Below are 27,365 nucleotides of genomic sequence, written 5' to 3'. Positions count from 1 at the left end.
GGCTAAGAGTTAAAAAATTTCTAGTAATAAGGCTTAATTATGCACGCGTTTAAAGTGAAACCAGAGGCTAATTATTAGAGAAATCAAGTTCGTAGAAATGACTGTTTAAATTTAATTGCCCAGAATTTTGACCCATATTACGCGAGTTGGAGCGAATCTAAATTAACTTAATTTCACTGTTACTCATTCGAAATTTCTTTAGAAATATTAGGTCGTGTTTATTTTGGGATTTTTACACGAATTTTATGATCTTTATTGTTAAGTTACAATTTACTCTGATAGGTAAATGATTTAAATATAGAAACATGAAAGAAAGCGCCAGAAAAGCTGTGAAATATCGCTCTTGAAAAGTATTTTACAACCTTTTGTGTTATGTAGCATTAGCATTAGGTAGCCGCTATTGTTTGGGAAATGGGTGAACTTTTAATATTATATTGGGGGAATACGATTCGAAAGTCGTTTTTAAACACCCCTATTTTTGGAAATAATGGTATCGTCCAGACTTTCACGCCTCAAGCCTAAAGTGACCCCTGGTGTCAACGAACCAAACACCAAACCAAATTTAATATATAAGGGGAAAAATATAGAAAGCATATATACGTTTAAAGTATTTTTCTTTATTTCTGGGCTGTTAAAAAACTATTGTTTTGTTTAGACACCCCCTCATTTTATCTAATGTTTGATAATCTGTCAATAAAATTGATTTCTAAGGTATTGTAATAGTGTTTCTATTCTTTGAGGCTGCAATTTTCTATATTTTTCAACCCCCTTAAATTGTTGTTATCTTACTTTCGATCTGAGTACACGAGAAAAGGTCACTAAGTTTTGACCTTTAGTGATTGCGTCTATAGAGTGTAATGCGCACTACCGCCAACCTTTTCAGAAAATAATTTATGTTGGAAGTTCCTTTGTTGGAAATTACCTTATTATTTGAAATAAAAATAATAATGATGATTTCACATTCTCGATTAAGTTTAATTTACTTCCCATGCACTATTGTTAATCTTCGGAAGGTTTGCAATATTTTAATTTCGTGAGTTTTAGTCTTTTAGAAATTAAACAGTAAATGCTTACAATTATTTATTATGACCCTCGACAATCCAGAAAAAGTATTTAAAACATAAATTTTGACTACTTCAGACAGAGGTCAACCCAGTTGAAAGGTTATTGACCTTATGCTTAATCGTGAAATGGTAAATTCCCATGTATAATTTTTTCGGAGAGGGGGGGAGGATAATATTGATCATTGGGGGTGTGAACCACACTTGATTTAGTATTTCAAACTGATTTGAATTTCAAGCCATGATAATTTTTGATTTCTTTGATTTCTAAGGAATTTTTACCACTTTATTATTGAGATTTTTTTACGACACTTACTAAGACTATGTTATCTGTCATGTTATTATTATTTGCTTCTTAAAGTACGTGTACATTTGATTAAATTCAAAGAATGGTGCGTTTTAAGTCCCTTATTTTATATTACACCTGGTTTTCGAAATAGTGCGGAATTAAACGAAATATTTCACGTCTCTTCCTGTTTGTTGCTCGGTGCACCTCGTACGTTCCATCCTGCGTTTTTATCTGTAATTTTTTAATGTTCAAGTCCAATTTTCGCATTAAAAATTATATATAAATGCTACGATTTCGTTATTATTACACGGTCTGTAAGACAAAGGACTAGGTTAAAACGGTGATGAGATAATTTCACAATCGTCTTTATAGCGTGAAATAAATGCGCTCTGGATTGACTCGCGCAATTTAATTCACAAATTGTTCTTAAAACATTTAAAATGATTACGATTTACGAATCAAGCGCTTAATTTTAGTTCTTTTGGTGTTAGGCACGGCACCGTGTTGACCCTATCGTCAAAAGTTATCTAGATTATTCTAAAATAATTATGATTATTATTTTATTTTTCTTGTAGCACCAATTTTAAAATTTGAATTTTAGGCCTATTTTCGTAATATATAGTTTTCATATTAGTTGATGTCAGGATGCCAGGCTATTTGGCGGACAAAGTGCAGACTTACCAAGTAGCCTGGAGCTCCTAGTGTAAATTGTATCAATGCTCCTTGTCTGAAAACTATGAATTACAAAAATAGGCCTAGAATTCACCTTATTAATATAATATTTAGAAATATAACGTTTAGTATTTACTTTAAGGCTGATTACAATAGGCCTTTTTGTAAAATCAGGGATAGATTTAATTTTAGAAGTAGGAATGGAGAACAGAGTAATGTGGGCGCGCGTCAAAGTCCCGGACCCCCTTCCAAGGGACGGAGGGGTATGAAAGAAGAGGCGGGTCATAGCGACAGAGGTAAAAAGGAATTAGGTATTTTTCGCCGTCCCCGTCAGCAACGTCATCAAAACGTAGTTTAAGTGAGCCAATAAGATAATTTAAACTTTTCGTTACGTGTTGGAGGGAGGGGCTCTATACTGGGTGTCTATGAGTCGGACTGAAGTAAATACTAACCGTAAATACTCCATTCCTACTTCTAAAATTAAATCTATCCCTGGTAAAATAAGCAGAATCTTCTAGTTATTAATTAACTTGTTAGATGAATATGCAAATAAGCTATTAATTTTTTTATATATATAAATTACTTTCACTCACGATAGTCTCTGAACTTATCTCTATAACTTAGAGGCACAACAATAAAACTTACCATAAGGTCTAACACGCCAGAAGGTATAGTCTGTAGGTACTCAATTAGTGCTAAGTTCTATATCCAGTGTATCCATTTGTTCTGTAGGGACAAGACAACCCCATCAGGATCAAGTAATCCATTAGAGAGAAAATAAAAAATGTCTTCTTTGAGTTAGAATTTACTTACTCAAAGAAGAAGCACGCTATGATTTTGACATACTTTATATTTGGACTCGTCTCAATTTAGCCTCTAGATTTGGTCGTTGCTGGCTATATTGCCCGTTTAGGCTTTATGGTTTTTAGGACTTTAGGGCAATCGATAATAACTAGGGATGAAACTGGGACCATGAACATCACGTATTAATAGGAGGCGTTTCCTTCCTGATTTCCATCCCCCCTCCCTAGTTTTATTGCAGGCCATAAACCGACGAAGCCAAATTGCTCATAATGACAATAGTAGATGTTGTAGAGAAGGGAACTGAACTTTTCCTAACTACCAAAAGTTAGGATAAACTATTTGCAGACTTTGTTGGTTTTTATCGACTTTGGTGTCCTAAACATCATACTGGACACTACCTTTTGACTCTCTTTCTCTTTTTGTACCGGGTGTTAGCAAAAAAGGGTGGCTAGGAGTATTTAACGGGTGATCCCCAAAATTTAAGTAAGAAATTGAAAGACAATGACCTCTAATTTAAGGGGTCATTCGTAAAACACTCTAGATATAACCAGGGATAGATTTAATTTTAGAAGTAGGAATGGAGTATTTACGGTTAGTATTTGCTTCATTCCGACTCATAGACCACCCAGTATAGAGCCCCTCCCCAACACGTAACGAAAAGTTTAAATTATCTTATTGGCTGCTCACTTAAATACTACGTTTTGATGACGTTGCTGACGGGGACGGCGGAAAATACGTAATTTCTTTTTACCTCTGTCGCTATGACCCCCCGCCTCTTCTATCATACCCCCCGTCCAGTGGAAGGGGGTCCGGGACTTTGACGCGCGCCCAGATTACTCCGTTCTCCATTCCTACTTCTAAAATTAAATCTATTTCGAAAACAGTGTCTCTTGTGTCAAAATGTCATAGTAGTTAAATTTTCGACTCAAAATTGATTGCTCATTGTACTTCGGTCCTATAATAAACCTTTTTGTAACACCCTGTACATGGTCTTTGATGTTACCTAACGCTATTTGTGTGTTTTTCCTTTAATCATAAATAGACAAGAAATTGGCAGCAATTTTAATCACGTGTGTAATAGATAAGGAACCTAAAAATTTCCGAGTTGCAAAATTACTTTAATTTTGCAATTCGGTAAATTATTTAAATATAGGTGTAATATCTTTTTCCTTCCTGAACGTCACAGAAGCTGAACATTATTAGTCTTTAATTAACGTTTTAGAAAAAAACAAAGATTTCCTGGTATTTTCATTTAATTGATAAAAGTGATAAAATCCTTGACAAAGAATTTATCGGTATTCGTGTTTATTTTTCCTCTAATATTTGACAGAAAATTTAAAATGTCGAATTGATATTCATGTCAACAACATTACGTGTTGCTTCGAAAATTGAAATGATTGTCACGAGGGAGGGAAAAAATTATTTACTTCAGATTTGATCATTTGAGACAATTGGTTTGGGTTGCGTCAATTCCTTGTATCATGAATTTATTCCGGTTGTTTATGAATGTTAACTGTTAAATATGAAAAAGTAATTGGTTTTTATTAACTGAGTGTTAGAGGCTCATCGAAAACATGGAAGAAAATCAGTGAACTTCAAATTAAAGTTGGAACTTCAAATATGGAAATAAATAAAAGGAACCTAATCTGACCTTAGTCCAACTTAATCCTTTGTCAGAATTCAGAAAAACCCATTAGGTTTACTTTATATTGGCTTCAAATACGGTTTTTTAGGGTAACTTTTTAAGATCAGGGAAAACCTAACCCTAAGACCTTGATAAAGAAATCAATTCTATAGCCTGATACCACGAACTTTCTCGTGACGTCACACTCTCCTATCTCTTACCTCGGTTTTGGCGACCGCATATTGGAAGTTGTCAAATCAGGATATACAATTTACACTACCAATATTGACGTCACGTTCCCGTAGCTCCTCCCCTGACCAGTGATGACCACCCAGTAGGAAGTAGTTATAGAGCTATCTCAAAAGCTTTAGTGTGACGTCACGCATGCTATTTACCCATAGAACCAAAGTGGTACCAAACATGGCCACCCACTGCCAAAGCGACGTTCTTGACGTTTTACCTAGGCACTGACGTCACAACGGAGATAACTCTATAACATAAATCATTAATTAACAAATTAGCATCATGGTTTGACTGGCAATTATAACATTCTGGCTAATATTAAACCGATTCATTAGCACTGAAACTTTATTAATACAGTTGTTTGCCCAACAACGGGATATTACGAATTACATACGCGGCTTGTTTAAATCGTATATAATTTTAGTTTCGATTCGAAAATTGGTCGTAGCATAAGTTTATAATGTATGACAAACTTATGGTCGTAGTTTATTTAGCAACGTGAGTGGCTAACATCCATCGGTTAGTGTTAGTTAGTATACGTGTGTGGTCCTTGGGTTTTTGTTTGCTTTCGGAAATCTTGGCTCGGCCTAAACCATTTTTATCAGACCATGTAGACTCTTAACTCCCCCTTTCCTGGTTTTCACTTCACCCCTTGTCACTTTCTTTCTTTGATTTTAAGGAATTTTTTATTTCGTCCGAATAATCCAAAATTTTCCGGGTTTTAACTCGACTTTTGCACCGTGTTGAGTTGACACTTTTTAGTTAGTCGTAGTAAGTCTGTAGACACAACAGGCGCGTATGTGTCGTTCGGTGTCGGAGTTGTTTTTGTGTCGTTGTTAGAGTTTTAATTTGTGTTTATAGTTAGGAAGTTGTACGCGTTTTTGTTTTTGGTTTTTATTACACGTGTGTGCGCCAGAAATGTAAATATATACTGGATTAACTTTATTTTGAACTTTTAAGAAGTGATTAAGTGGATAATTTTTGTGTTATTGGTGAGTTATACTTGGATTTTCTTTTTATATGCTGGTAGTTTATGGACGTTGAAGGTTCGTCAAGTGTTGAGTAGGCTAGTTTAGTTGACTCAGCTAATTCAGGGATTAGATGAGTGAAGTCTGCTACTACGAACTCTAACTTTCTCGTGACGTCCACATTGTTCATCCCCTCTCAGTACCACTCCATGGGAAACAGGGAATATCCGGGAAATTGGTTATTTTAGCATAGCATTCATTATCAGAGTGTATATCCCCTCGGTGATTTTGACTGACTAAGGCTGCTGGATAATTCTTTAAAATTGCAAATCGTTATCTATCGATATATATTGAATATATTTTTCAAAATTTACTCATTCAATGACTGATCATGAGTACAAAACCTCTTGCTGAATTAGTTTTGTAGGGAGGTTGTTTATGAGTAAGTAGATATTAAGAAATATTTTAGCCCATTGGTTATATTGGAAAATTCAAAATAGTCACCGGATAATCTACCAAAACGTATTTACTTGGTAAATATTTTGACTATACTATAGATTAAGTTTGTTTACACGGTTTAAAGTTCACCAGCTAGCTAGTTTAATTATGAAATGTTTATAAATTGAAATATATGTGGGGTTTAAAGTTACTTCTAGCTATCGTACTTCTACTGAAATATTATTTTTCTTGCCATTTAATAAAATAATTATGGCCACATTTGGCTCTCTGTTATTCTGTTTATTAGACTTTTCCATTAATTACATATACACTCTGTGCTCGCAGTTCGCACTGCCTCTAGCGGGGCTTCTTGGCTCGAGAGAAATAACCCAATACGGCCCCGCTCCATGTGGTGTTTGTTTCACTTATGGTATTAATGGAATGGTTTATTACAACCAAGTAGAAAGTCGCTAAGAATTATTTAAACAAGAGTCTAGTAAATTTATTTAGCATTAAAATAACGTGCATATATCAATAAAGATCTCTAGTTTTTCCACGCTACCTTTTAATAAGTTGTTATATTTTTAAATATTGGGTCAAAACTACCCAAAATTAACTCTTGAAATAAATAAAATAACTAGATTTAACGGCGGTACGCCATTTAAATACACCATTAAATGCCAAAATTTCAAAACGTTATTGTTATTTAAGCATTATTTTTAGATTGGTTTTATTAAAATAAACTGGTTTAACCACCGTTTTTAAATATTACCAATATTATTTTGGACGTTGTTTTATGCCTGTTTATTATTTAATATAACGCCTTTATTTTATTGGACGCTTATAAAAAAAACTTTTCTCGTTTAGACTAAAGTTGAATCACCGAATTAAATTTATTAACGAATCAGCTGTTTAGATTTAAAAGTGTGGTTGGCTTTACTTTCTGCATGCTTTGCTCGCTTGGTTTGCGTGGGTCCTTGAACTCCCTGAAGTTTTTAGGAAGGACAGTGTACATCATTACAAGTTGAAACCGCTTGCTTAAACAATGAGAAAAGTTCTCTCTTTAGCTGAGTTAGCTATTCAATGAGAATGTGTTTGTTAGAAGTGTATTAAGGTGAAGTTATTGGAAGTGCTTGGTAAGTGGGTTTTGTTGGTTTTTCGATACTCTTAGATTTGGAGTCGTATTATTAGACTTTTTTCATGGAAATTGGTTTAATTTATTAGATTTTTTTCATAGAAATTGGTTTAAATTATTTGATTTTTTTTCATGGAAATTGGTTTAAATTATTTGATTTTTTTTCATGGAAATTGGTTTAAATTATTTGATTTTTTTTCATGGAAATTGGTTTAAATTATTTGATTTTTTTTCATGGAAATTGGTTTAAATTATTTGATTTTTTTTCATGGAAATTGGTTTAAATTATTTGATTTTTTTTCATGGAAATTGGTTTAAATTATTTGATTTTTTTTCATGGAAATTGGTTTAAATTATTTGATTTTTTTTCATGGAAATTGGTTTAAATTATTCGATTTTTTTCTTAGAAATTGGTTTAAATTATTCGATTTTTTTTCTTAGAAATTGGTTTAAATTATTCGATTTTTTCATGGAAAGTGGTTTAAATTATTAGATTTTTTTTCATGGAAAGTGGTTTAAATTATTAGATTTTTTTTCATGGAAAATGGTTTAAATTTTTAGATTTTTTTTCATGGAAAATGGTTTAAATTATTAGATTTTTTTTCATGGAAAATGATTTAAATTATTAGATTTTTTTTCATGGAAAATGATTAAAATGATAAGATTTTGTTTGACGTTTTTCGTGGAAAGTTATTAAAATTATTTGACGTTTTTCGTGGAAAGTTATTAAAATTATTTGACATTTTTTATTTCAAATGATAAATTAGAATATAATTGTGGAAAATGATAACATTTATTTGAATACAATCGTGGAAAATTATAAAATTATTAGAAAATATTGATGGAAAACTATAGAAGTATTAGAGGGCATTCGTGGAAAACTATAAAAATAATTAATTGACATTGGAAAATTTTTCAAAAATAATTAGAAAACATTTGATGGAAAATCGATAAATATTATTAAAAAAATATCGACGGAAAAAATTATAAATATTATTAGAAAATTCATGGAAAATTATTGATTTGTCGGAGAGATATCTTTTAACCAGAAAAGTAAACTTGATCAAGCGTAACTTACTTCCAAGTTAACACACTTCTACTTTTTATTAATAGACGTATAAATAAACTTTCTCATCCCTCCCTGGAGAGAAAGAGCGAAAGAGAGAGAAAAAAAGAGAGAGATAGGCTAGATTCCCTTTATTATTATTATTCAAATTAAAAAAAAAATGAAGTGAGTGGAAAGAAACTGTTTTTTCAACTAAAGTGAGATTTCAACTTTTAACGGTACTAACCTACATTCTAAGAGAATGTATGTTGTTTCTTTTTTTTTTTCTTAAACCTTTTTTTCTATGAAGTACATTTTCTTTTCTTTAATATAAAATTGTTTGAACGTACGTAAGTACGTACTGGTAACTCAACCACTCTCCAAGGACCCACATAATGAATTTCGATTTGATAGATACCGGTTCGCGCCAAGTTTCTTCGACCGCGAGGGTTTAGTTAGATTTTTTTTTTTCTTTCTAAACTTTTCTATTTCGCGGCGTTACATTTTATTTAGTTAAAGGTTTAAGTTAGAAACTTTCTTAGTAATATCAACGAACGGGGTTAGGCTAGCTTTTTTAGTCTGGTGACCTTTATGTTTGACCCCGCCGCCGGAAGTGTTGACGACGTGTTCTGGTAGCGTATTACCTGTCATATTATACCGGTGGGTATATCCTTGGTAAGGAAGGAAGGAAGGACCGACCTCTTTGTGTGTATTTTGAGATCATTGAAGAGAAGACGCGGTTGCGGTACTTGTTTCCTTTTCCTGCACTGTGGTTGGTGAGAAAATTTAACCCGATATATTTTTTATTGGTAAATGTTTCCTCTTTAATTTTGTTTGAAACATTTTTGAAAGGTTTTGTATTTTTATTATTAAATGGCTCGGTCTGTAGTGAAAGTAAATTAACTTGGAAGTTAGTTTGTTTATGGAAAAAACGTGTTTGTTTTCTCATAATTGTGTTTGTAAAACAATTCGAGTGACATTATGTATTATTATATGTTCCCTGTGAATTAGTCTAAATACGTCTTATTCCTGATGTGTGTGGCAAGGCTTAGGGAGCCTTTTTTTTAACTGACAAATATGGGGTAAAATGATGCGTCGTCTGCTTCAGAGTCTAAAATATTGAAACGTTTCTACTCTGAAACAGCGTGGGAAATAAGGCGGTGGCACGGGGGGGCAAATGTCCAGTTTAAAAATTGCCAGGACCAGTTTAAAAATTAAATAGGAGGGAGGGTCAGTGGTCCACAGGACCACTAAGAAAATTCAAGGGTAACCAGAGTCTGACCATTATCTCAACTATTTTAATTACCCACTTCTTTAGTTTAGCAGACGACGCACCCTGGACCAGTTTATTTATTCCAGGCCAGGGGGGATCGCTGGCCCAATGTCCAGTTTTAAAAAATCCTTATTTCCCACCCTGCTCTGAAACAGACCACGCATGGTTTTGACGCCAGGGAGCCCACCTGTCCTATGTTATCCTATAATTTCATGAAAGGTCCTATAATATCCTATATTTTTGACTTAGCCGAAGTTTTCGTATAATTTAGCATCAAATTTAGAAAAATAAAATTACCAATAAATTTGGCTATAGTTTATGTGTCGTAACGTAACGTGTGTCGACTCTAGTAGTAATTTATTTGACTTCGGGGTTTAATTCGCGATTTGTATGTAACGTAATGGGTCAAGGTATATTTTTTCTTCAGGGTAAATTTTATCTTTACGTAACCCTTCTAAGACTTAGGTGAGTCTTAGTACTTAGTATCGTACGATATTTTCTTTACCTCCCCCCCTCCCCTTTCCTGAATATTTGAAAAAGAAGTTCTTAATAATATTAAGTATTTATTTCATATTTAAATATCCGTGATATTTATTGTAATTTTGAACTATTTTATGAAAGTTATCGTGAATTTTTTTTATTATTTTTTTTTTGAAACTGGGTTTTATTTAAATACCTTCTCGTGATTCGTGTTTTTTTTTAAATTTTAGTTATAATTTTTTTAACTTTGTTTTAAAATATTTTAAAACTTACTTTAAACGTGATGTTTTCAAGGTTTTTTCGGGTCATTTTAATCGATGTTTTAGTGAGCTACTAGGGCAAAGGGACAGTATTGTAATTAGTGGTTTTTCTATTTCTTTTTTTTTTTTTTTGCTAATTGGGTTGTGTATTGTTTGTTTTGCAAGTTAATTAGTGAATTTACATTTGGGGAAAAACATGCTACTGATTGTAAGAACATTCTGAGATGTATATGAAGTATTTTTGCTGTCGTAGGCGTTAAATAATTATAATTAAGTAATTTATCGGTTACTTTAAAATCTGCTTTAAATTTTTATTCGTAAATTTTAATTGATATTAATTTTTTTTGGCAAGGGCTTAAGGTAAAATTTCTCATATCTAAAGTAAACTTGGCCTCTAACGAACTAACAATTGAGAATTAATCTTAATTCAGAATGAATTTAAAGGTAGTATTTTTTATATTAAAAACTAAATTCATAGAACCATACCAGAATTATTCTTTTCATTTTATAGAATTTGAAAATATAGCCCAAGGTTTTTTTCTCTCTCAATTCAAATTAATTTTTATTTGTTACATTTGATTTTTGAATGATTAAATAACATCTCTGACCTTATAGTTAAAGTGGATATAAAACGAATTAAATTTCAACATCATCTACAATACATTTAAAATTAATGTTGCAGCCTAAGAAAAATTAAACTATGATTAAAACCGCAAACACCTTATTTGACATTTAAACCAAAATAAATTTATTTTAATATATTTGGTTTTTAATTATTAAATCACGTGATCATGTTGATATATCATTAAAATGGGCGAAAAACAAATTAAATTTGAACGTAAAATTAATTTAAAATTAAAGTTGACAGACAGCATAAGTAATTAAAATATGATTTTAAAGCCTTCATTTAACCAAATGTACTTACTATATTTGATTTTAAATGATTAGAGCACGTGACCATTATGATATATCATTAAAGTGGGTGAAATACAAGTTTGAACGTCAATTTAATATAAAATTAAAGTTGACAGACAGCATAAGTAATTAAAATATGATTTTAAAGCCTTCATTTAACCAAATGTAATTAATATATTTGATTTTAAATGATTAAACCACGTGACGATTATGATATATCATTAAAATGGCTGGGAAACGGATTAAATTTGATTGTAACGTAAAATTAATTTAAAATTAAAGTTGACAGCGTAAGAAATTAAACTAGATTAAAACCGCTAACGCCTTATTTGGTAAATAATATTTAACCAAAAGTAATTAATTTCAAGGTGATATCAGAACAAATATATATTAATAATTAAAATAACCAATTGTTTATTTGTTTTTAAGTAAAATAACGTTTATTAACTTTATTTCCTGATATCCAAGGTTCATAAAACAAAACGTGTTTAGTCCGTTTTCAAGAACTGTAGGTGCTAACATTTAGTCGCGTTTGTTGTACGTTCTATGGCTTCCTCAACCCAAGCCGTCTAAACACACGTTCAATGACCTTAAACTGATCTTGAAGTTGAGATTGACCGGTCAGTTGCGTTGTAACTTCTTTTTTCTAGTTTTTTTATTTTTTAAATTTTTTTTCTTTATGTGAAGTGTGAAATACGTCCAATATAAATCCGGCTGTTCCTTTGTAACGCTTTCTTAACTATCTAGATTATCATAGTTTAAGATGTTTATCGCGTTTAAGGTGTGATTTTGAGAATATCGTGGGCTACGGTTATGTGCGTTGGTTTAAGAAATTTCCCAGCGCGTTTTCATTTAATAAGCTTTTTAATTAATTAGAAGGCTTGTTGTAATGTATACCAGGCTTTATATGATCATGGAAAACCAGCAAAGTACATAGTTGCAATCTTTCGTGTAGTTTTATAACTCGTAGAACTTATTTAACACATAAGAACGTACGAATAACCCTTTTTGGGTTCCATGAACTGTTGTTTATTCTCGTATGGTTTATGGCTATGCACCAGGAAATAGGTATTTAATACCAAGAAGCGATATCTAGTTTTCTAGGGAGAAGTTATTCGCCACATTTCTAGCTTTATCTTATCTCCAGTCCAAACGTATAGTAGGTCCGGAGTTAATCCCCGCCTCTAAATTACAACCAGCATCTCATTGGTTCTTGAAAACGCACGTCAGTGCGACGCGAATAGCCCGGCCTCCTTTTACGTACCCCCTTGTATTTTGAAAGGGGGACTGGGACTATGGCGCGCGAATACTTAGGCCACTTCTCCCTAGTAAACTAGATATCGCTTCTTGATAATACTGTGGGTAAAAAACCTGAGATGAAGGTGCCCAATTCTAACTTAGAATATTCTCAGTCGTATTTAGGTTCTTGGTTATAGTATTAAAGATACATTTTTTGAGTCTTTACAATACCTTTCTAAGTAAGCGGCCATTCTAATAATAGAAACCATTTTTAGATAAAAATCGAGGGAGGGCTTGCTAAGAAAATACAACAGAAAAAAAAAATTATCTAACAATCGTGTTCTATATTTTCAAGTAATGTTTTATATTATATCTCTTTTCTTGCTGACTGAGAGTTAAATGTTTCTCTTTTTTATGTTATGTATTAGTACATTACATCTTCACAGCTGGTACCAGTACCAGTTTCACTGTTAGTGGGGTAGAGAATTGAACTCTATCGCAAGAGAATCGACCAATCCTTATAGGCGATTTAAAAAATGACTTTTTGAAAAGGCCTATTGGCCCTTTGGCAGTTTGGTTTGGGTTGGGTGGTGATATACTGGCTGGTATAGTGGACTTTTCCAAAATGGCCACGTTGCCATGGTGATTCCAGCCCCTTACTAGCCTTGATCCTTTCAAAGATATACGTGTAATTATATTATAACCCCCTTCATCCTCTTCCGGTTTAATTCCGTTTTCCGGTCGTGAGATTATTTAATAGGACGTGAGAAGATCATGGGCGATGACATTTAAATTTTAATTTATTTATTTAATTAATTATTTTGAACACCATGTTTTCTTAAGGTGGGTTAAGTTGACAACAAAGACCTTAGATATGGCTTGAAACCACATGATTTTGATGGTAGACTGGTAAACTTTGAAGCCCTATCTATTGTCTTTGGATCTGTATACCCAATCAATGTCCTTCTGAACCCTATATCAAGCAGACGATAGGGTCTACCGTTGTAATTCGTACAAAGTTGGCCACGAAATTCTCAGGTCTTTTAAAAAACAAAAACGGTACATATTTTGCTAAAATAAATTTTCGAACTTTCTCTGTAGGATTTTAATTAGGAATAATAATATTGTTAACTTGTTCTTTTTTATCACAATTCCTTTTTTGCGGAAATGTGTTTTTTGTACTCTGTTTTTAACTAAAAAGTTATTCAATAATGTTTAATTATTATTTTTTTTGTTTTAACTTAAATACTTAACTTAAATAGTTTAAAGGGAATATTACTTGTTGATTATCCGGATGATTTTATAATATTTCTTGAAGTTTAAGGAGGAAGAATCTTTTTGACCCATATTCCAAAGATTCTCTCCTTTTAAGCCTTATTTTTTTGTTAAATTATAAGAGGTTGTTTTTATTTTTAAATTACGATTAGGGGCCTTCTTTAAGGGTTAAGGAAGACTTGAATGTTTGTGATTTGGATTATTATTTAATTTGATGTAACCTTCGCGTGTCTTGATTCAAAAATTGAAATTGAAATATTTTGGGATAAACTGAAATTATCCATTAATTCTCTATATATTATTTTGAATATTTCTCCAGAATATTAATTTTTAACGACACTACAATAGAATTTAAATTTAAAAACACGTACTAAGTAAGGGTATGCTTTCTGTTTTTTCGATGTTAGGACGAGGGGCTAATCACTCTTATGTGGTGGGGCTTTTAGTACAGGGAAAGGCGGTTGTACGTCGACGATTGCGATTAGTGATGGGCCCCTTCAGGAGATAAAATTTAAGTAAGCTAATTTAGGGGATGATGATTTGATCAATATTTTACACATTTTCCTTCAACAATAGAAAAATTATGTCAAGCAAAATATTTAACTCTTAACCAAGAACATACATAATATCTGAGAACTTCGGTTTTCGTCACTAAATTCTTGCCTAGGGAATCGTCTGCTACCACGAACTTCATACCTTCCTATCTCTTACCTCGGTTTTTGGCGATTACGTTGCTGCTGCAACCCGGTTCTATTTTTGAACGTTCTCATATCTTTTGTGGGTTCTTGTCCTTAACAGATGTACCTAATAGTAGTAAATTAAATTACATTTTTACTCTAAAAATAACGTAATATATCTAAAATTCGGGTTTAAATTGCCGGGAAATGGAGCATTTTCTGGCTGGTTGTTTGTTTACTTTGTAAATATGATAGTTCCAGGGTATTTATTATAAACAATAATACAACTTCCCTATACAAATATAATATACATATTTTTACAAGGTTGCTTTGACAAATTAACGAACCATCTCAAATTTAGGCAATTTGCGTGAATTATTGTAATTTTAAAACTCCAAAGTCTTTTTTTTTATCCCCAATATAATACCAAGAAGTGATATCTAGTTTATTAGGGAGAAGGTATAAGATGCCTGAGTATTCGCGCGCCATAGTCCCAGTCCCCCTTTCAAAATACAAGGGGGGGACGTAAAAGGAGGCCGGGCTATCTCGCCTCTCCTCAGTCGGAAAATATGACTGTAATTTTCGTCACTCGCGTCGCGCTGACGCGAGTTTTCAAGAACCAATGAGATGCTGGTTGTAATTTAGAGGCGGGTATTAACTCCGGACCTACTAAACGTTTGGACTGGAGATAAAGCTGGAAATGCGGCGAATTTATATCTTCTCCCTAGTAAACTAGATATCACTTCTTGCCCCAATATAATACGAATAATTATTTGTTCAGTTGCTATTTTTTAAAGGAAAATGTTAATTAACGCCTCGCAGTGATAAAATTTTAACACGTGTTAATATTTAATTGTTTTGAGGTAATTAGCGTCCTTTTATCCGTGAAATCAACAAATATTAACATTAACAAATTCCTTGTTTCAAATTTTTTTAAAAAATTGAGTTACTAGCCCAGCTCAGTGTTTACCTTTTTAGTGTAAATTTTTCAAGTCCCAAATATTCTAAAAACCGTGACTAAATTTGAATATCTTAAGTATACAAAGTATTTTGTTTTTTCTCTTAAGTTTTGAAATTGAGTACACGTTTGTTTTTGAGGTACGACCGACCGAGTATAATATGGACCGTTACCGGGTCAATAAATTTTGGGAAGATTGTCAACATTTTTAGATATTCAGTAATATCGACGCAATGGGGTCGCGCGCATTCAAATAAAGTTGTAATTGATACCACCACCACCGTCAGATTCCGGTGACTTCCTCCCCCCCAACCCAAAACTATCACTTTCTTCCCTTTAAAAAAAAATGGGATCATAAGTTTATTATGATTATAAGTCTTCAGTGATGCATTCAGCTGCGTAACCGGCATATTAGCGACTATTCGTACGTTTTCGTTAGACAAAACCCGCTTAGAAATTAGCGTGGGACCAGGGATAGATTTAATTTCAGAAGTAGGAATGGAGAACGGTTAGTATTTTCTTCAGTCCGACTCATAGCCCACCCAGTATAGAGCCCCTCCCTCCAACTCGTAACGAAATCTTATTGGCTCACTTAAACTACGTTTTGATGACGTTGCTGAAGGGGACGGCGAAAAATACGTAATTTCTTTTTACCTCTCTCGCTCTAACCCGTTTCTTTTTTCATACCCTCCCCCCCCCCCATTTCCTGGGGAAGGGCGTCTCTGTTCTCCATTCCTACTTCTAAAATTAAATCTATTCCTGGTGGGACATATATGAGGGCCCCCATGATTCTTCGTAGCTCTATGTATTCCTAATTTAACCATAGATGGAGCCCCAGTTATTTTATGCATAGGTTTGGAGATTGAGGCGCCATCTAGAATTGTCTCTTGGAATTATTTAGTTTTTCATCTAGTTGTAAATCATAGTGACCCCTTTATGACCCGTTCTCTGTATTTGGTGATAATAAAACCGCCTTGCATTCTGGGACAGTTTAGTCTTTCCCATAATTCCTAGCGATAGTAGTTAATGATAATAAATAAAATTCTGGTCGTGGCGGCGAAGAGAAAGGGAACGATTTTGTTATTATGTCATGGTATACTTATCGCAATGATTGATTGGTTAGCTTATGACGCGACGCGTTTTTTGGAAAGTGTGATTTTTCTGACACGCTTAACTAATCACGCGTACTTAACCAAGATGTTAAATGAAAATTTCTTAACGTAATAATATTAAAAGTTGGCAAAAGAAATTATTGTGGGAAGTTAAAATGTTTTGGGGATTTTTCGTTTTTGTTTCAATCAGAACTTCAGAAGTAAATTATACAGAAATTATTAGTAATCCTTGTTAATTAAAAAAAACTTTTTTTGGTTATGATCTAAAAAATGTACAGGGTGTTGCTGAAAGGTTTGCCATAATTAAGGGGGATGTTCTTTGGGAAATCAATTTTGAGTCGAAAATGTAACTTCTATCTCCATTTTGTTTACCACAAGGGACACTGTTTTCCAGTTATGATGAGAGTGTTTTAGGGATGACCCCTTAATTTAATTAGAAATGAATGTCTTGATCAGTTTCTTAATTAAATTTAAGTGGGTCATCCATAAAATAATCCATAATTTTAAAACGGTGTCCCTTGGGCAAAAATGTTTTAAAACATATTCGACTCTGACATACCGTTCAGAAACACCCTGCAAATGCCAATAAACACAAAATATTTTTTTTTGGAAATAAAATGTTTTTATAGCTTTAGTTTTATTTACTTCAAATTATAAACAAACCACGAAACCCCAAATTAATCCGTGCCTGTCTTTTGATATATCCTAATAATTAACTTTAAATGTTGTTATTTATTTTATTTTATTTTTCTTTTAGAATCATGCCAAATAATGCCGATTTTTGGATTTAACTGCTGGAAGGGTATCAAATACCAATCAACAAAAGTTCCTGTCTGAAATTATTATCTGTTTGCATCCATAATTGTTATCGTAGGGTAAGTTTTGAATTTAAATAATATTTACTCCTGCATTTTTATGATTTCTGCTTAACTTACCGGGGTCTTATACCGATTGGGGGTTTTTCATTGATTATTTTTTGCGCCTTCGGGTCTCTCTTCTGTGGTTGAAGGGTTGAAAAACCATTAAGAACTTATTGATTTTTGTATTTTTGGATTGGGGTGGGGGAGGGACACGTGATGGTCGATTTTTTTATTCTATATTAAAATATGCTAGGTTTTGAAATCTGCCCAACCAAGAAGTGATATCTAGTTTATTAGGGAGAAGGTGTAAGATGCCTAAGTATTCTTGCGCCATAGTTATACCAGTCTCCCTTTCAAAATACAAGGGGGGACGTATAAGGAGGCCGCCGGGCTATTTCGCCTCTCCTCAGTCGGAAAATATGACTGTAATTTTCCCGTCATTCGCGTCGCGCTGACGTGAGTTTTCAAGAGCCAATGAGGTGCTGGCTGGTTGTAATTTAGAGGCGGGGATTAACTCCGGACCTACTATACGTTTGGACTGGAGATAAAGCTAGTTCTAAATGTGGTGAATTTATACCTTCTCCCTAGTAAACTGGATATCACTTCTTGGCCCAACGTTGTTGTAGGAAAATAATTGGATAAAAATATTTTACCTTCTGTTGTTTTCAAATATGAATCGAGCTGAGATATTTCGATTTGAATAATTTTGAGGTTGAATAGATCGATAATATAGGGGTTTTTTTTTCATGAAGAGTGGTAGAGTGGGCTTGTTCTATGGCCGATTTTGAGTCGAAAATTTTCTGTGACATTTTTTTCTAGAGGAAACCATTAATAAATTATGATTGGAATTTTGTCAAGAAAAAGGATAGCGTTCAAATTCCAAAATATCCATGAAATCTCATATCTCAAACTAATTTGAATCTTAAATCATTCGGAGATACTTCCTCGATGTTTCCATGCGCAGATTGGTCTTATAATTAGTGGAAGCAGGGATAGTTTTAATTTTAGAAGTAGGAATGGAGAACGAATGGTTAGTATTTACTTCAGTTATTCCGACTCATAGACCACCCAGTATAGAGCCCCTCCCTCCAACACGTAACGAAAAGTATAAATTATCTTATTGGCTCACGTAAACTACGCTTTGATGACGTTGCTGATGGGGACGGCGAAAAATACGTAATTCCTTTTTACCTCTGTCGCTATGACCCGCCTCTTCTTTCATACCCTCCCCCACCGTCCCGTGGAAGGGGGGTGGTCCGGGACTCTGACGCGCGCCCAGATTACTCTGTTCTCCATTCCTACTTCTAAAATTAAATCTATCCCTGCTAGAAGAATCGATTAAGGTGCCTGATGGCGTCACTCTAACGGGTTTATTTACCAACAAAATCGTAGACAAACATACGTTCTTGCTTAATCCTATCCATTTAATCATGGTTTATACAATTTTATTGCGCACTTATCAGTAGTGTGTTACTTATATCAGTTCGAAGAACATCTAAAATTCTAATCACTCCTACTCCCATATTCCCCCTCACACCAAAATCTTCAAAATCGAAGTTTCTTCATATGACATTTTTTGATGATAACAGACATTTTCTTTCCCCCACTTCTACTACTACAACGATTGCTTCTTCGATAAAAAATATACCCACCCTTTCTTTGATCTGTTTTCTTAAATCGTGAAAGAGCCTGCATGCACACTGATGCCGGTACACACAGACACACGCCCCCCTAAACTAGAACTTGATCGTATGACGCCACACGCGGCCGCCATTATGGGGGTAAAAAAGGGATATGAAAAAAAAAATAAAAAAAAATGAAAACCCGCTCGGGGGGCGAAGCCCTGATTCGCGTGGTATCTTCCAGGGGGGTTGGTGAATTCCAGGGCCCTTGTCAGCTGCTAGCAGCCGGTCGTCAAGGGAAAAAAGAACCTCATGGAGGGTGAGGGTGGCTCCTGCAGCTGCTTGGAACAGTGTACTTTGTCCATGAACCATAAATGAATACGGTAAAAGGGCGTTGTCTTTACGAAATGCCATTCCTTTACAAGTTCCCCCTTCGTTCATCAAGTTAAAATGGACCGATCGTGACGTAACGGTTATCACACTCTGTTCAATGTGTGTTAGTTAATGAGTACAATGTTATTAAAGGGCGAGTTTAAATTGACCCGGTTACCGGCTGTTTCTAACTTCCCCTAATATGTCTTCGTTAATTCTTATTCTTTTTTTTTTTTTTTTTGGTGCCGAAACCCGGGACTCGTTTATTAATTCTTAGTACACTTTCAGCCTGAATATTTTTACTCCCTCAAGGCATTGTTAATGGATGTTTGGGTCACGTTTTAATTTTACTGAACGTAATACTATAGAGCTATAGAGAAAGTATAGTTTCTCTTTTTCTGTATTTATGGGAGTATTTGGGTGGTTGCGAATGTGCTATGAAGTTAAGTTGAAACTCGCGGGTTTAAGGTTGGGATTGAGCAGGGTATCTTGATTGTAAGGGTAGAAACTGATCTTGGGTTTTGTTTTACAGTCAAGTGGGATTCGTTCAACGTAACAGTGTTTTAAAAATAAGGTTAAGACGATAAGTTTGGTTAAGTTTAATTGAAGTTTTTTACTACTGTTTTGCAAAGAACTTAACCGTGTTTGAATGTTTGGTTTTTTTTTTGTTTTTGTTTTTTTGAAAGATCACATGATATAATGAAAATTTGAAATTAAAACTATGTTTCTTCTACAATATATTAAACAAGATATGATGAATTAATAATAATAATAATAAATAGGAAATAAATGGTTGACAAAAACACCGGGGAAACTCTGGGATTTTTAGTAAAATTCAAGGAAATCGGGGAAATTTGTGAGGAGTGTTTTTTCTTTGAAGGGGTTGCTTCAACTATTAAAAATCCTCTCCCGTTGTTATTGCTCCATATATGGGAAAAATAATGGAAAACTCGGGGAAATATATGGGAAAAATAATGAAAAGCTCATGGAATTACATGGGAAAAACCTGGAAAACTCAGGGAAATCGGTTTTCCAAAAGTTGTATGAACCAAGTTAAAGTTATGAAACATGGATGGGGATTTCTCTAGCCCCCTTAGCGCACACTATTTATAGACACATAGTTCCAACGGCACTTGCGTCGTCAAACTTATCCTGTTGAAACTGTCTGTATCTTCCCACGCAATGTAAACCAACCTTTAACCAACATCACATCATCATTCTACCTCATAAGCCTATCCTGTATCTAACAACCCTGCGTATTCTTCGTTTCCAGCTTCCTCGGGACGAGGGAGGGCAAGAAACTATTGTCATCCCCCCCTCTCTCTCGTTTCTCCATATTCCACTCCTCTGACTTCTCTCTCTCGAGCTGCTCTCTCTCGCTCTAGCTCCCAGCTAACTCCTCTGGCACTGGCAGGCCTAGCGTTTTCGATTTTCCCAGTAGCGTCAGCTTCTCTGTAGAACTAGAATCCCTTCTCTTATAACGGGATTTTCTACACTGGCACTAGCGTTATCGCGCTATTCGGGTTCAGCTCGAAGGCCTTCCCGTGCACCGCTTAAGGTTGCTTGGCCCCCCTATCTACAGCCGAAATCAGTGGATTTTTGCCTTTTATTTTAAGAATCAAATCAACCAACCAGGTTGGTTTAGTTCAGCGGGCTCGCGCGCGTGAATTTGGCGCGCGTTTTTCTACTCTAATCTCCCGCCCGTTTTAGTCTTTTTAAATTAACTAAATTTCTTTTTAAAAATACCTCCCCCCTTTTTTTTTAAACTTGGGAGTGTTCGTAGTGCGCTCTAGAATTACTCCGGTGTAAGTAAGAGAGCTTCAGGAGTTAGTTTTAGTCGTATAACGGAACCGGTGTGTGAACTCGGTGCCACCATGGTTAGCATACTACGCAAATGAGCGGAACTAGCCCCACTTCCGCGGTGGGAAGATACTCTAGGCAGTATCAACATTATAATCGCTATAATCATCATCATTATCAAAGGGAATTGTTCGGTGGTGCCGGTTTCGGCGGTTGTTTCGCTGCAAATAACGGAACGCCGCGTTGTTCCAGTGATCAGTATTACGGGCAGTATCATAGGAATCATTCGAGGCGAGATAATTTTCATCATAACCATCACCAACATCACCAACACCATCCTTTGGTTCATCCTCAGCTTCCAATCTTATCTTACCATCTTGGATCGCGACTTCAGGGTTACCCGAGTTCTCATTACGAAGCCTGGTCATTGGCTATGGAGGCCAGGTAAATAATAAATAGTTTGATTATGGTTTGGTTATATCGTGTTTATTCTGTTAACTTGTTAAGCCTTGGAAGATTGTTTATGGAGACATTTTTGGAAACGAAAAATACTAAGGTTAAACCTTACCGAATGTTTTGGTGTAAATACTACTACTTTTACTTCATTTATTTGTGGGCGTTTCGTGTTTTATTTTAACCTTCGTGAAATTTGACTAAACGTTTTAGAATTAAGTTTTTTTTTTTAAATTTTGAACACAGTTTATGGCGGCTGTATTTTTAAATTAAAGACATCTCAGTTTGCTCTCAACTTATTATATGTATGTCACTAACTTTGAACCAACCAAATCAATCAACTTTCAAGTGTTTATTGTTCAAAATCACAATAGACTTAGGAAAGTACTTAAAAGATTATCAAACATAATACTCCACTTTTTTGCTTTTGCATTTACTCTATTTCGTTTACCGAAATGAAACTAGTTGATTTAAAGGCGGGGGATAGTAATATTGTATGCAAAATTATACGTTCCATGCCTTTAATTATATCGCATCTAATCCACTTAACCGATCGTAGTAATTCACCTTCAATAATTCCTTGCGATACAAGTCATTCTCTTCTATATAAAGTTAACACGCCTTTATCACAAAATCATCATCATGCACTCCAAAAACCTGAAAACCATAGATAATAGTCTTATTTATGAATTGAGAAAGAAAGAAAAAAATACCTACGTCACTATAATAACTTAACGATAAATTAAAATAATGATTCGGTCATTTTTTATAATTTTTTATTTTTCTTTGGGAGGTCCAAGGCTTAGCAAATTCAGTATATAATATACTATTCACGTTTTTCTTATAGTTATAAGACCAGGTTGGGTTAGCTATTCGATTTCGAGTAGGGTAGAAGATAGCGTGCGCTAAAGGGGGCTAGAAAAAGTTCCTCCCCCTTTTCAGGGTTGCTATTAGAGCATCTCCTGAGTCCTGCATCATTCAGGTTTGGAACTGAACAGAACTGAATACTACAAGCTTTTAGGTCTGTTGTTGTAGAACTTGTAGATAGCGGTTGAAAATTCATTGCACACGTCACAAATGACTGGGAACACCTTCACGATCCTGTTTCCGCCCAAATTAAACCATGTACAGTTTTTATGTTAAAAAAAAAATAACTACATTTATGTGTAATGTTATCAAAAGTACCTTAATTATGCTTTTACATTGGTTTCAACCTAGGAGGATTGATACCATTTACACTGCAGAAGTCTGCCCTTTGTCTGACAAGTAGCTTGGCCTCCTACAGTGTAAATATTATCAATTCTCCTACTATGAAAACTATGTATTTCTATTTCGTAAGTTACCTTTGTAGTAGGAAACCACTAAATTATAGTAGCTTAATTCTACCCAGTAGTTTCTAATACCTAAACCACGCTGTATATAACCTAACCAATGTATAAGAAACGAACCCAAGATTCCCTTATAGAAAGACACACACCCCCAACCAACCAACTTCGACACGAAAACGAAAATCAGTAAATCCTTGTTGCTAGGCTACATTGTATAGTGTATGCGTGTACATTTGGTCCTGTTTAATGCTAACGAAGGCGGGGGAACGCGGCAGTGTAGTTTAGTATAGAAATAATAGTAAAATAAAGAATACATTTCTTCTCTCTTGGGAGGGATGCTATTAGACTTTGTCCTCATTTGATGTTTAAGATTTTAATCTTAAGTATTCGATTTAATATTGTTAATTAAGATAAAACGATAGATAGGAGGCGAAAATACGCGGTTTTAAGTATTGGGCCTTATTAACGAAGTCAAGGCGAACACCTTCCGTTCCGTAGTTCCGGCGGATTTTCTTTAGCTCGATTTCCTTACAGTTTAACCTGGCACTGGGTTTTTTAGTACCGACGCGTAAGACGCTCTAAGAACACACCTCAATCAATAAAACATTACATACTATTCCCATTTTTCTTATTATTATTTCACCTTAATTATCCCCGAATTAAATAGAATGAGCACCTTTTATGTTATTTATTTTTATTTCCCCTCATATTTAGTTTATTATATGACGTCACATTTATTATTTATCATTAATTTTTTGGATTTTTGCCTTGATATTGTTGAATGTTCCAAGAACTACTTTAATTTTTTTCCTCAATATTTAATTTACTATATGACGTCATATTGATTATTTATTATTTAATTTTTTATTTATTTTCCCAATATTTAATTTAGTATATGACTTCACATAGATTTATTATTTATTATTTATTATTATATTTTTAACGTTATTTTGTTGAATATTCCAAGAACTACTTTAATTTTTGCCTATACGTATTATTACGCCCTGCTTTTATCAAGTTAAAACGTCTACGAGTAAAGAGAATTATAATTAATCTACAAATGTTTAAGTGAACATTTAATTTTCATACGCATAGGAAAAACACGTTTTTCTACTAGTTTATTTGTATGCTTTTAAGGTTGAAATTTTCTCTTGTGTCTTTAGGTTATTTAGACGTACTTCTATAGTGTTTGAGAGGCTTGGAGACTATACCTTAAGTCCCTATTGACAAAACCTGTTCTTACTTAGTAAGAATTTAGGGCCTTTTATTTCAAAACCTCTCTAAGTGAGTAAAAGTCATTATTTCTCTTTTTTTATATATTCTTCTAGACTGGGCTATAACCTAAATTAATTAAAACTCGACCTATCTTTTAAGATTTATCGGTATTAACTTGTCAAGCGACGTGGGGGGGGGGGAGATTATAAGAGATATTTACCAAGATTTATCTTTCGGCGGTATTATGGAATTAAATTGTTAAGCCTTGGCTTAATTTTTTTTTTTACTTTGGGGTTACGATGGAATCATCGAAATAGGCCTTTCTGTAGACCGAACCAAAAGCCGCGCGATGCAAGGTTGTTTATGCATAAAACAACGTTTTTAAGGGATTATAACGTTAATTAATTAAAAAATAAGTAGCAAAGTGTATAGTGGCGTTTCTAAAGATGCACGGACGCCATTTTGTTTTACAAGATGGACGTGCATTGGGAACTCTCTAATCACGTGACGTGTCATATTGAAAAGAAATATTTTACTGTGGTAATATTCTCTTTAAATCAAATCAAATTTATTTTTTATTTTTTTTAATTATTGTGGTTTTAGAAGTGTCAAATTAATTGTTTTAATACTAGATGGTTCCTTAATTAACTGTCAGCTTGTACTTAAATCACGTGACATAACTAGCCCTGTTATGATGGTGTAGCCCTTAAAATGACAAACATTGTAAATGAAATATCTAACCCGAACTGAAATGCAAAATTTTTTTGTCAACATACATTTTTCAGATATTCTGTTAAATTATTTTATATCGCGGTAGAATACATTTCAAAAGAGATGAAAGAAAGTTTTGTAGTAGTTTCCTAGTATTTACATTTTCAATCAACAGAACGTTTCTGCAAAGTCTTTTTCATTCCTTGGCCATCATCATGGTCAGAATTAGTTTTCAGACGTGCGTCCCTTCATCAAGGGACATGAGGGATGACTTGGAAACATTAACATCAGGGAAATTGGTCTATCAGAATTACTATTTCAAACGTGGAAATCATAAGAAACCAAAATTCTTTTTGTAAACTTATATAGTATATATACAGTTAATTGGAATCATTGTGTACAGCCATTTTCACTCAACATATCTAGGCCGATTTTGTAGTCGGTAAGAGAAGCTAGGCTAATCATTATATATGACGAATTTACCTCGAGAATAGTCTATCTGCAACCTGACATCGTGTTGCATATCAACCAATGAAAATATGTATGTACAGTTAGAAAGACGCCATCGAAATTTTAAGGCCTGACTTGTAGTAAGTTCTCAAGCCCGGCCCACAAAACCCGCATAGAAATTAACATGGTAGATATGGGGGCACAATAATTCCAATTATCTGTATGCATTCCTGGTAATATTATATGAACTCTGTCCCTAGATGAGGGAAGCAACCACCCCCGTTTATTTAGAGCTGGATTTTTTTTTTGACACTAAACAGAACCGAACTCGCACTGAAACTTTATTAGCTATTCTTTTTTGTTGGCACTCGCGAACAGCTGGTATAATTTTTTTTCTAGATAAAAACGCAAATCGTGTAAACTGTAGATTAGCCCATAAGCTTCCTAAAAATTCTCACCCTCTTTTACGATTGGCTCTTCGTGATCATGTATAATTTATCTTCATTTATAGTCATCGACTTAGAGGCAAAATTTATTAGAAGTTCTTTTGACATATTTTTACCTCAAGTCACGTGTTTTCAGCTTTATTTCGAGTTATTAACTTCTAATAGACACCATTTTCAAAAGTCGTAGTTAAAAATACTGACCATTTCGATGTATTTAAGAGGGAAAGACATGGGGGTAGGACTTTGCCTTCCATCTCGCTTTTTAGCGCCTGCGCTGTAGTCTTTTTGGGTCCAGAGAGTGCGCAGAGAAGGCAGTGTGTCTTGAAACTGAGGGCTGCCTACCGCCCCCCTTTTTTTACACGTGGAAAAGATAGTTTACACACATGGAGGATTCATACCATTTACAACCTGGAGGACAAAAGCAAATTTAAGTTACTAACTCCTAAAATATCCCACTATTTTTTCATTTCATCGAAAAACCGGTGTTTATTTGCCAACGCTCTTGAGATTAAATTCAATATTTGGTTGTTGCTATCCAAGGCATTCAAGGTGTATAATAGAACCACCCTAACTAATCAAAAAAGTAAAAAAAAAAAGGTTGAGTCATTCAACCCTTTTTTTGTTTCGGGTTATAACGTTTTGTGACGCGTGTTATAGAATGGGGTTAAAATCAATTCAACCCTAGCTAGCTGGGATTTGGCAGTCCGTTGCACCATTTTTTGAAGAGTGTATGCATGTACATTCGCTACGTGCACGTGACCCCACCCTCGGGGAAAGCCCATCATTCCCCTACCTCACTTCCTAATAACCCCTTTTTCTTCTACTCCCAATCCCCAAAATGTCCAATCCAGAAACTAAACCGTTCATCAAAAATTTTTCGAAAAATTCTCTTATGTCGATGAAAGAAGCCTTTGGCAAATTTTTTTTTTTTTTTTTTTTTTTACTGTTTCCAAGCTAACTTAACACACTGGGTGCTTTTCACCATCTTCTCACTTAAGGCCCATTCAAACTATAGACTTTGACAAAAATCCTGCACAAGCGCATGCGCCTTGGATAATAGTTAAGTAGCGCTAATAGCGTAATGATAAAGGAACTATTTACATGGCGTATGTGATTCGGTTGGTTTAGTAACCTTGCTATAATAAGTGTAAAATGATGTTGGGAAGAATCATGTTACTATTACCACGCCCGCTTTGTAATTTTAAAAAGTAGCTTATGCTTATCTAGCTTAATTAGACACGTGACGTATCAACGACTACGTAAAAGATTCGCGGGTTTAGTTTGAAAATTTTATATTTCGTCTTGCAGTGTATAGATGGCACCACTTCGTTAGCGCCTTTTATTTTGCCATAGCTCACTCGATCATGCCTTACTGACGCGTGATCGAGTGAGCTACGATTTAGCAGATATATGGAAAGTTTTCGTACGATTCTTGGCTGTATTTGTGATTTTGAATGAGCAGCTATTTTAGTATTCAAAAGTCTTGGTTCAAAATTCACCATAAAATACAACTCGTTTTAAGTCGTCTGCTTTCACTTGATAATGGTTTTTACTATATTTAACTAAACCATTCAAGTGATGGATTGAACTTCAATAGTATCCATAGGATCCCACATATTTTAGAGTTTGAATTACTTTGA

General features: G+C 34.1%; 1 protein-coding gene across 5 annotated transcripts in view; it reads left to right on the top strand.

Annotated features, from left to right (window-relative positions):
• The window catches only part of gus (splA/ryanodine receptor domain and SOCS box containing gustavus), a 49,119-nt gene that overhangs the window by 924 nt on the left and 20,830 nt on the right, over positions 1–27,365 (top strand). For 2 of the 5 annotated variants that reach the window (XM_089858560.1, XM_089858566.1), the window contains exon 1: positions 20,758–21,566. In XM_089858560.1, coding sequence (XP_089714686.1) covers positions 21,217–21,566 — 350 coding nt within the window. In that variant the 5' untranslated portion in view covers positions 20,758–21,216. Of the gene's footprint in view, positions 1–17,225; positions 17,344–20,757; positions 21,567–27,365 lie in introns of those variants that run through there. The other 3 variants (XR_016376433.1, XR_016376431.1, XR_016376430.1) reach the window with 3 other exon arrangements.

Source organism: Phalangium opilio, unplaced genomic scaffold, assembly GCF_054372755.1.
Source record: "Phalangium opilio isolate 3A_F unplaced genomic scaffold, DU_Popi_V2 ptg000011l_1, whole genome shotgun sequence".
In the NCBI taxonomy this organism is placed as follows: Eukaryota; Metazoa; Arthropoda; class Arachnida; order Opiliones; family Phalangiidae; genus Phalangium; species Phalangium opilio.
Note: the sequence above shows the minus strand (reverse complement) of the source record. Positions and strands in the feature narration are given on the sequence as shown.